At 40.4% G+C, this 11,594-nt stretch overlaps 1 protein-coding gene across 1 annotated transcript; it reads right to left on the bottom strand.

The window, feature by feature from the left end:
• LOC110433677 lies at positions 228 to 11,280 on the bottom strand. The gene is made up of 6 exons (XM_021456188.1): positions 9,408 to 11,280; positions 8,349 to 9,129; positions 7,839 to 8,258; positions 7,566 to 7,604; positions 6,428 to 6,977; positions 228 to 387 (listed from the first exon to the last, which is right to left on the bottom strand). The coding sequence occupies exons 1-6, from the start codon at positions 11,223 to 11,225 to the stop codon at positions 228 to 230; spliced, it is 3,768 nt and encodes a 1,255-aa protein (XP_021311863.1). The 5' UTR covers positions 11,226 to 11,280.

The following is an 11,594-nucleotide window of genomic DNA, read 5'->3' as shown; positions in this document are numbered from 1 at the left end:
GAGATTGATGAATGTGAAGTTGGTTTTCCAATTGGCCATTCTGGGGTGGTAGTCCAACCTTCATATAGAGCTTCTTAACCCTGAAAAGTAGTCGATTGTTCACCTGCATCCAAATGATGACATGTACATGTGGAACCAAGTTATTTGTACCTAAGTCACTATGTGTTTGGTGATTTTCTTCCAGAAATAATGTATTGTTGACGGTTTTGATGAGGTAAAAATAGGGCTTATCTACCGTCAACAGCGACGTTGTCAGAGCAGGGGTGATCGTGGTCGACGTGGTCAGGGCTACCACCATCGTCGCCGCAGATGGGATCTGGTTTTCTTCCAAAACCATGGTCGCGAGGCCACCGGCGTGAGTCATCTAGACGGTGAACGTGAGGCCTTCTGCCACGGAAGCGGAAGCAGGGATGATGACCATCTTGTTAATCTAGAGAGTTGTACCCACACCCCCTACCTAGTGTGCCACTATCGACGAAAGCTGATCGGCAGGCTACCTAGGGGTATGCCCAAGGTAGTAGATTATTGGCAGATAAGTGCGCAAGCTATGAACTCGATGGTGACGCAAGACACAGACAAGGTTTTTATCTAGGTTCGGCCGCCGTGTGGGCATAGTACCTACGTCCTACATCTGATCGTATTGATATGAGATGTGTTGAATTGAACTAAGGGCATCCCTTGCCTCTCCTTATATAGTCCAGAGGGCAGGGTTATAAATCCAGAAACTAATCCTAGTCATTTATAATTGCCATAGATAATACGATATCAATTCATATTCTAACCAACTAGAATCTTGCTTGATCTCCAAGTTCTGTTTCCTTGCGAGAAACTCCAAGTAGTTGGATCAAGCCTCGAGTTGTCTTGTAATGAGCCAAATCTCTTGGCCCATGTCTAGCACACACCGGTAAGGTTAGCCCTAACGCCTTCAATAACCAGACAAGTGGTGGTGTACTTAGCACAGATCAGCTTCCCATTCTTGTCAGTTTGGACCGACACGAGCCATTCATTCTCCTTGGGTTGAAGAAGTGGAGTACCCTTGGGGATAGCGACCTGCTTCCCTTTAGCAATTCCTTGCAGAAATCGCCTTGTAGGAGAAGGATAAGATGGTTCTTGCATGTAGTAGGCTTGATCATAGCACTGGGGTACTGTGGCGATGTGCTTCGGCGGCACAACGGCGAGAGGCTTCGGTGGCACCATGGTGAGAGGCTTCGACGACACCACAGCGAGAGGCTTTGGCTGGGCGAGGATGAGGGCTTCGAATTGTCGACTGCCTTGTCCGCCATCGCTAATAGATCTAGAATGGAGAGCTTCGCAGGGGAAAGAGGTGGCTGGTTATGGGATACTATTGAGGAGGGTCTAGGTACGTATTTATACGGGTTTTCAAAAGACATGATGTGGATGGATTCTAGGCTCTACGAGATCCGTACGAAGGAATATCCGATTATGACTGGATTATGCACGAATGTCCGTAGGAAGAATGTAGAAGAACAGGGAACGAGAGTCGGGACGGGGGGCGAAAGGGGGGCGCCGGCCGGCCCCACCAGGGTCCCACTTCGGGTGCCCTTCTGCATGGTGCCTTTAGACTCTTCCTATTTTCTGTTAAATGTATTTTTGAATAAAATTTCATACTAGAATAAATAGAACTTAATATGGTGGTAATTGAATAAATTCTATCTCATCAATTACTCCTGAATCAAATGGTCCTAAATAAAGTTTAAGTCTGTGTCCATTTACCTTGAATAACGTACCTTCGCTTGATTGTAGAGTTACCGCTCCATGTGGAGATGAATTCACGACGGTGAAGGGACCTTCCCATTTGCTCCTCAATTTTCCAAGCCCAAACAATTTGAACCTAGAATTAAAAAGTAATACCTTATCTCCTGATGCAAATTTCTTCTTCTTGATCCTCTTGTCATGTCATCTCTTTGTTCGCTCTTTGTAGATCTTTGAATTGTGGTATGCCTTTTCTCTCAATTCTTCTAGTTTTGATAATTGTATTTTTCTTTTCTCTCCAGTAGCTTCAAAATCCACATTCCATCTTTTGATAGCCCAATGAGCTTTATGTTCTAACTCGACTGGCAAGTGATAAGTCTTACCATATACCAATTGATATGGTGACATACCCAAAGGTGTTTTATAAGCTGTCCGGTATGCCCATAGTGCATTTGGTAACTGATCCCTCCATAGATTTCCCATCTCATTTACTATTTTCTAGAGAATATTTTTGATTTGTTTATTTGATGTTTCCGGCTGGCCACTTGTTTGAGGATGATATGGAGTAGCGACATTATGTCGTATTCCATGAGTTTGTAGGTATAAGTAAAACTTTTAGTCAGTGAAGTGTGTTCCTCCATCACTTATAACCATCCTAGGTGTTCCAAACCTCGGAAATATAATCTCTTCCAACATCCTCTTTGAGTGTCTTGAGTCAGCCTTCTTGCATGGCATGGCTTCTACCTACTTGGATACATAGTTAACTGCCACCAAAATGTACTCATAATTCCGTGATTTCAGAAATGGTCTCATGTAATCAATTCCCCAAACAACAAAGAGCTCTATCTGAAGATTGTTGGTGAGTGGCACAGCATCTCTAGTAATGATATTTCTGTGCCTTTGACATGGCCCACATCTTTGGATAAAATCTTTGGTGTCTTCATATATGGTTGGCCAGAAGAAACCAGTCTGCCAAATTTTTGTATGAGTACGGAAGACCCCATAATGACCTCCATATGGTGATGAATGATATTTCTGTATGATCTACAAGCCCTCCTCCACTGGTACACATCTTCTCAGCAACCCATCTGAGCATACCCGAAAGAGATACGGTGGATCCCACATGTGGAGACGACTTTCATAAATAAGCTTCTTCTTGTTTTCTCCTAGTGGTACGTATCCTGCAACCATAAAGTTGACAATATTCGCGTACTAAGGATCTGTCTTGGTCACTTTAAACAACATGCCATCTATTAATGAGTCATTAATAGGTAACTCCTGAGGTTCTTTAAAAGACATCCTAGACAAATGATCAGCAATAGGATTTTCTACACCTTTTCTATCTTTAATTTCCAAATCAAATTCATGAAGTAATAAGATCCATCTTATTAATCATGGTTTAGCATCTTTCTTAGTGAGCAAGTATTTAGGAGCAGCATGGTCAGAAGAAACAATTATTTTAGCTCAAACTAAATAAGACCTAAATTTATCAATAGCAAAAACAATAGCTAAAAGTTCTTTTTCAGTGGTTGCATAATTTAATTGTGCTTCTGTCATTGTTTGCTAGCATAAGCAATTGCATGATGCATTTTATCTTTTGTTTCTCCTAAGACTGCGCCTACAGCATAATCACTAGCATCACACATAATTTCAAAAGGTAAAGACCAATCGGGGGTTGAATGATTGGTGCTGATGTAAGTGCTTCTTTAAGAATATTAAATGATTCTAAGCATTCATCATCAAATTCAAAAGGTACGTCCTTAGCTAACAATCTAGTCATTGGCCTAGCAATTTGTGAGAAATTTCTTATAAATCTATGATAAAAACCACAATGACCAAGAAAACTTCGGATTCCTTTTATATTAACAGGTGGAGGTAGTTGTTTAACTACTTCAATTTTAGCTTTATCTACCTGTAACACCCTAAAATTTACTCCTTTGAAATATAGATAAAATTATTTAATTTTGTATTTTTGTGCTCATAAAAATATAGAAAAAATAATATTTTTCATTAAATTAAAAATTATCATAAGGCTTAGCAATATTATTATGCATACATGCTGGTGCATATGTTTTGATGTAATGCTTGTTGCTCCTTTATGTGTTGATAGTAAGAAAAATATTTAAAATACGTTTAGTACATCGATCTTCTTTATTCGGCACATATTTATCTTTTATCTACAAACAAATTCCTTGTTTCTAAGCTCAAATTTTTATTAGGACCTTCCTAAAATATTTTCTTTGTCACTCAAAGCACTTCTTTTAGTTCCTCGTCCATCAAGCAATCTCTACAAACTTTCTGGGAATTTTTCCATCTTCTATTCTCACTTTTCTATGAGCATAAATCTAATTTTTAGATGCCCCAAATTATCTTATCATGAGGTCCAAATACGTTATTTGAGTTCCTCATATTCCATAATGTCTCTGAGAATTTTCACCGAATTTTCAGAGCTTTTAGAATATTTTTCATAGTTTGAATAATAATTTTGGACTTTTCTAGAATTATTTTATCAATGAAAATAATTAATTCTGAAAAATAATAAATCTCTTATTATTTTTCCAACGTTAAAGCCCATAATAAATCCCAAACACCATGTAGTTATTTACTAATGGGCTTTAATAATTTATCAGGCCTATTAGTAAGGATGGAGGTTGCAACATCAATTAGTACCATATTGCTAATTGATGTGGATGTGAAGAGTTTTTCTTCCTATATATTTGTACCGACTCCTTGGCCAAATCACCAAAACTACATAAAGAAAGCCCCTAGTTTGGGAAATCCCTCGTGTAGTAAATTAAAATTCTCTTTTTCTATATGATGATGTCTCGGCCAACTCCGATCACTCCGGGCGAGTTTTACCAGCTATGTCAGCCGACGGCGTTGTATCCACAGTCCCGGGGATCTCTTGCCGATCACCTCGTCTGAATGTCCGCTGGCTTTGTCTTCAACTCCTCAACTCCAGTCAAGGCTTAATGCTATCTGTTGATGTTTGCGCCTATGAGGACCAACCCGTCAACACATATAGTCAGGCAATGCTCTCGTTCATCATTGGCTAAAGGAAGAAGTCCAGGATCGCTGTTACAATGAACGGTGCTGCCCCGACTGTCATTAGTAACCAAGGCCAAAGTAGCTCCGTCATAATTTTCATCAAAGAAATAATACTTGACATTCGTATTAGTACATGGCTGGATGACTCAAAGTACGTATCTACTTCTCTTAGTTTTTTATTATTCTTAGACGTTTTGTATCGTTTTAAATTGCCTTACGTCTTAGAACCAATAGTTCATGAAGTCACGTTTGTGAATTTTATAAATAAAACATTAATCTGATTAAATATATATGCCATGGAGTTTCTAATAAAAAGCAATTAGGGCTCAATCTCGGTTTTTTTTATAGTTAAATATTATATTGATTAATATCATGAAAATGTATCTTTATTAATTATAATTTGCTTGGTTTAAACATGACTCATAGAAAGTCCATTTTGAAGCTATCTCGCGTGCACTTTATTTTGCAAAGTCAAAGCATAACGTAATTAAAATTATAAAACAATGTCTATAAATAAAATGCGAGTAGTTTTAATCTAGATTTGGAATTAAATTATGTTTTTTTACTAATCTGATCTAAAGAACTTTTCACATAGTTTTGCTCAACTAAAATAATAAATCAAGCATATACAGGGTTTTTCTTTAATATAATATAAAAGTCTATATAGTCGTTTCTTTTGAACTGTAGCTCCGACTAGAGTGCTTTTTATGCTTGTGTGCCCGTAGCAATGCGTAGAACCGTTTTTAAACCTTTTTATATGATTGGTGTACTGTTCTAATTGTAGCCTTGTGATATGCTCACGCCTAGGGATAGCGTGAGACAAGTCGTTGTGGCCCGATCTTCTCGTAGGATTCGCGAACTTGATAACTTGTCGCTGCGTGACCTGGTGAAGAGGCAGTGCACCGCGAGGCTGTCCACGCGACGAACTACCGAGACAATCACCCTTCCACGTACCGACGAACAGCCCACGCAATCACGCCGTATAGACGTGAAGGCACAAACTGGATAAACCGCAGTTCGGCGTTCTACAACTCCCTCAGGAATCGAAAGAACAAGTTTTGCAAGCCTCTCAAGACTCACGCATAAACAAAACTCCACGAGTTTGTGTATTCTGAATTTTAACCAAGCAAGATGTGTCCTTTCATTGTCTAGTACAAGAGATATATATAGATAGGGGCGTTCAGCTTTGAATACATGACAGCATGCACATCCACTAGTGGATTTCGTGGCTGGTTCGCGCGTCTTCTCAGCTTCTGGCAGCAGTTACTAAAATGAGCATAACTCTTTATTGGGAATTCTAAATAATGAACCGTTTGATGGGCTGCAACATAGACTTAAAGATGCTTTCATCCATCTGTAGAATGCCACGTAACTCCTTGTATTCTGTCCGTGGTGATGCTTGGAATTTGTACCATGGGTCAGCCATCTAGCTTCTGGTTGCCTTCTCATGCAGAAGTAATGAACCACCATTTTATTTATGCACACGATAGGCTTCTTGGTTCAGATGTCCAAAGGCTTGAATCCATCTTCATCCCATGCTGGTTCATACCCTCCATCATTCCTAAGGACATTGAAACAAGAACTCAAAAGTATAGGATCATTCAACATAAACTGATTATTAAACATAAGGTTAGCGTTCACCTGAGAATGAATTTCCTTCTCCAATTGTTTAGCTCTACTTCTTGTAATTGGACCACTTATATCAAGTGGAGTTTCATTTGAAGATGAATGAATGCTAGGGATGTCCTCATCAGCCTCCCCCTCTTGAGAAGGAGTCGTCCTCGACTCAGGCTCACCAACAAATGGAAGCAAGTCTTTGACATTGAATGTTGGACTAACATTGGAATATTCAGGTGGCAGCTCAATTTTGTATGCATTATCATTTATCTTTTTTAGAACCTTGAATGGACCATCACCTCTAGGTGATAACTTACTCTTACGTTGTTGGGGAAATCGATCCTTGCGTAGATGCAACCACACGAGGTCACCGGGCTGAAATGTAACCTTCTTCTTACCTTTGTTCGCTTGCTTTGCATATTGTGCTGATTTCTTCTCAATATTTCTTCTTGTCTCATCATGTAGCTTCTTGATAAAGTTGGATCTCTTCGCTGCATCCAAGTTAACTTGTTCCTGTAATGGTAAAGGCAAAAGATCCATGGGAGTATGTGGCTTAAAACCATAAACAATTTCAAATGGACAAAAATTTGTTGTGGAATGTAGTGCCCTATTATAAGCAAATTCGACATGTGGAAGACATTCTTCCCACTGCTTCAAATTCTTTTTTAGCACGGCACGCAGCATGGTGGACAGGGTACGGTTGACAACTTCAGTTTGCCCATCCGTTTGTGGGTGACAAGTGGTGGAAAATAACAACTTCGTGCCAAGTTTAGCCCATAATGTCTTCCAAAAATAGCTCAGGAATTTTGTATCTCGGTCTGAAACAATAGTCTTTGGCACTCCATGTAAACGAACAATCTCCCTGAAAAACAAATCAGCAACGTGTGAAGCATCATCGCTCTTGTGACATGGAATAAAATGTGCCATTTTTGAGAAGCGATCAACAATAACGAAGATAGAGTCCCTCCCCCTGTGAGACCTTGGTAATCCCAGAATAAAATCCATGGATATATCTTCCCAAGGTACAGTTGGGATTGGTAATGGAGTATAGAGACCATGGGGATTAAGGCGGGACTTAGCTTTCAAGCAGATTATGCAGCGCTTGACATGTCGTTGAACATCACGTCGCATATGTGGCCAAAAGAAATGATCAGAGAGCATGTCCAATGTCTTTTTGATGCCAAAATGACCAGCTAAGCCACCAGCATGTGCTTCCTGTAAAAGAACTTGACGAATCGAGCAGGCTGGAATGCATAGTTTGTTAGTTCGAAATAAAAAATCATCATGTACATAATACTTGTCCCAGCCTTTTCCAGCATTGCAATGAGAGAAAGGTTCTTTAAAATCAGAATCAGTTGCATAGAGTGTTTTAATGGATTCCAAACCAAGCACTTTTGTATCTAATTGTGTAACCAAACCACACCTTCTTATCAAAGCATCTGCAACAATGTTATCTTTACCACGCTTATGTTTAACAACATACGGAAATGTTTCTATGAACTCGATCCATTTAGCATGTCTACGATTCAGTTTGCCTTGACTTTTTAAATATTTCAAAGCTTCATGATCAGAATGGATGACAAATTCTTTAGGTAACAAATAATGTTGCCAAACTTCCAAAACTCGAACTAAGGCATAAAGCTCTTTATCATAGACAGAATAATTCAGATGTGGACCATTTAACTTTTCAGAAAAGTAGGCAATAGGTTTACCTTCTTGAAGTAGCACACCTCCAATGCCAATACCACTTGCATCACATTCAATCTCAAAAGTCTTACCGAAGTTAGGTAGCTGCAGCAGTGGTGCTTCACAAAGCTTTCTTTTTAACTCTACAAAGGCTTGCTCTTGGTCATCTCCCCATTTGAATGGAACATCCTTCTTTGTCAAGTTGTTAAGTGGTGCAGCGATCGTGCTGAAATCTTTAACAAATCGTCGATAGAAACCTGCAAGACCATGGAAACTTCGAATTTGGCTCACATTTGTAGGAGTAGGCCAATCCTTTATTGCCTTAACCTTCTCTTCATCAACCTGGATGCCATCTGCAGTCACAACAAAACCAAGAAAAACAACACGATCTGTGCAAAATGTGCACTTAGCAATGTTGGCATACAATTTCTCTTCCCTCAAAACAGCAAGTACTTGATGGATATGATCAAGATGTTCATCAAATGATTTGCTATAGATCAGAATATCATCAAAATAAACAACTACAAACTTGCCAATGAAAGCTCGTAAAACATGATTCATTAAGCGCATAAAAGTTGAAGGAGCATTTGTCAAGCCAAAGGGCATCACAAGCCATTCATACAAGCCAAATTTGGTTGTAAATGTTGTCTTCCATTCATCACCAATTTTCATGCGAATTTGGTGATAGCCACTGCGTAAATCAATCTTGGTGAAAATAGTTGAGCCGCTCAATTCATCTAACATGTCATCAAGCCTAGGAATGGGATGGCGATATCGTACAGTTATAGCATTAATGGCACGACAATCGACACACATGCGCCAAGATCCATCTTTCTTAGGGACCAAAAGTACTGGAACAGCACAAGGTGATAGAGATTCACGAACATACCCTTTGTCCAAAAGCTCTTTTACCTGTCGCTGAATTTCTTTGGTTTCTTCAGGATTAGCACGGTAGGCTGGACGATTGGGAAGAGAAGCTCCAGGTACCAAATCGATTTGATGCTCAATACCACGGAGTGGAGGAAGGCCAGCTGGTACCTCATCAGGAAAAACATCTTCAAAGTCCTGTAAGAGATCAAGAACAGCACTAGGCAGCGATGAAGGTAAATCGTTAGTTGAAAGTAGGACCTCCTTGTGCAAGAGCACAAAGAATGGGGCTGTGGTGTTCCTCATTTCTCTCAAATCACTCCTGCTCACAAATAAGCACTCATTTTGGTGGTGTTGTTTTGTAGTGGAAAGAGGCTTTATGTGGCTAGATTGGTTAGAAGTCTCTCCCTTACTAGTGTTGGCAGCCTCACTCAATTTTCTTTTGTCAGATTCTTCTTTTTTTTCATGCGAGCCACATCTGAAGCATAGATCTCTTCTGGAGATAATGGAACAAGAACCACCTTCTTGTCGTTGTGGATGAAAGTATACTTGTTAGACCGCCCAAAGTGCACCGAATCCACATCAAACTGCCATGGACGACCCAACAGCAAATGGCATGCTTGCATGGGTACAATATCACAATCAACCTCACCATGATAGTCAGCAATGGAGAAAGACAAACGAACCATGGATGAGACCTTCACTGTCCCTGAATTATTCAGCCACTGCATATGGTAAGGGTGTGGATGGCGGCGTGTTGGTAGGCCAAGCTTCTCAACAAGCAAGGCACTAACAATATTATTGCAGCTCCCACCATCTATGATGAAACGACACACTTGACCTTTCACTTTGCATCGGGACTGAAACAAATTATGACGTTGTCCTTGTTCAGCAGCAACAAACTGAGTGGAAAGAACTCTTCTAACCACCAAATAAGGAGATGATCTATTCATTTTAGAAGGCTCCAAATCAGGAAAATCAGCAAGCAACTCATCAAAATCAGCACTAGTAATCTCATTAGAATATGGAGAAATAACATCTTCTATCATGTCACTGGGAGCAAAAGTTAGAATAGGTTGAATAGCTAAACAATTCAGACCTAGCTCAAAAGTACCATCCTCAGCTGAATACTCACAAGTGTCAAGAGTATGATCTGCAAAGACATTGTGAAACTCGTCCTCCTCTTCACTTTGTGAATCATATGAACCATCAGCAAGGGCAATAATCGTACGACGATTGGGACATTCAGCTTGCTTATGCCCATGACCACCACACTTAAAACACTCAATCTTGCTTGTATGCCTTGGGGCTGCAGTAGCAGAGGAGCTGGACTGAGTAGAGCTTACAGCTTTGCCTTTGGAATCAAAATGTTTGGAAGAAGTTGCACGAGATGTAGGTGTGTGCACCCCTGACCCGTGCTGCTGTGACTGGCGCCATGAAGTAGCACTATTATGAGCTGAAAATGAAGCACGATCTTTATAAGATCCAGCAAGTTGCCGTTCTGCCCTTTTTGCAAAATGTACCAACTCAGTGAGACATGTGTAGTTTGTCATATCCACTTTATCAGCAATGGGCTTATTGAGGCCAACCAGAAATCGAGCCATTGTGGATTCCTCATCTTCAGTTATCCCTGTACGAAGTAAACACATTTCCAATTCTTGAAAATATTCATCGACAGTACGAGTACCTTGCACAAGACGTTTTAGCTTCAAATGTATATCACGAGAGTAATATGCAGGAACAAAACGACGTCGCATTTCCCTCTTCATGTCCTCCCAAGTAATACGATCATGTCCAGCGCGTCGGAGTTCAGTACACACTTGATTCCACCAAGTGATTGCATAGCCTGAAAACTCAATTGCAGCAAGCTTTGCTTTCTTGACAGGAGGATAAGGATACAAATCAAAGATCTGTTCAACCTTAGTCTCCCACTCAAAATAATCATCAGCACTTTCTTTTCCATTAAATTTTGGAATAGACACTTTCACTTTGCTTAAACCATCATCATCAAGGCGACGGTGGCGGTCACGATAACCACGATGGCCACCATGGCGATGATCATCCATGTCAGACAACATATCATCATCACCATCATAATCTCGTCCACCTCGAACAGGAATGCGCCGAGCACGACCAAAATTAAGAAGACCATGACCACGCCCGCCACGTCCACGACCAGCGGGACGACGCGGTGGCTCATCCTCCTCGTCAATATCATCATCCTCATTTGGTGGCGGTTCTCGACGTGGTATGTTCAATTGGAGAGTTTGGAGCTGCTGCACCAAATCATTCATTTGTGTACGCAACTCCTGAAATTCCTCCACCGAAACAGCGGCACCATCTCCACGTCCTGCCATGTTAGTAGAGGAGAAAAAAAAAGGACAATATATATGTGGAATCACTCCCTCACCACTTACAAAACAAGTTCTTTCTCTCCCTGAAAAGAGCAAGAACCGGGGCTGCGATCTGTAGGGAAGAGTGATTGTAACAGCGACGACGGTGCAACAACTCACGGTGCTTTAAGTGAAGCTTGGTGGGGTAATATGTTAGTGGAATGCACAGAAATGTAGTGATGCAAAACCAAATAATAATCCAAGAACAGAAGTCTAAGTTGCTGAATATAAAGGAAAGGATGCACAAAGAAAGGAATGAGATGTAGTAAG

The sequence above is a fragment of the Sorghum bicolor genome, chromosome 3 (assembly GCF_000003195.3).
Source record: "Sorghum bicolor cultivar BTx623 chromosome 3, Sorghum_bicolor_NCBIv3, whole genome shotgun sequence".
Taxonomy (NCBI): Eukaryota; Viridiplantae; Streptophyta; class Magnoliopsida; order Poales; family Poaceae; genus Sorghum; species Sorghum bicolor.
The sequence above is the reverse complement of the archived record's forward strand: the minus strand, read 5'-3'. Positions and strand labels throughout refer to the sequence as shown.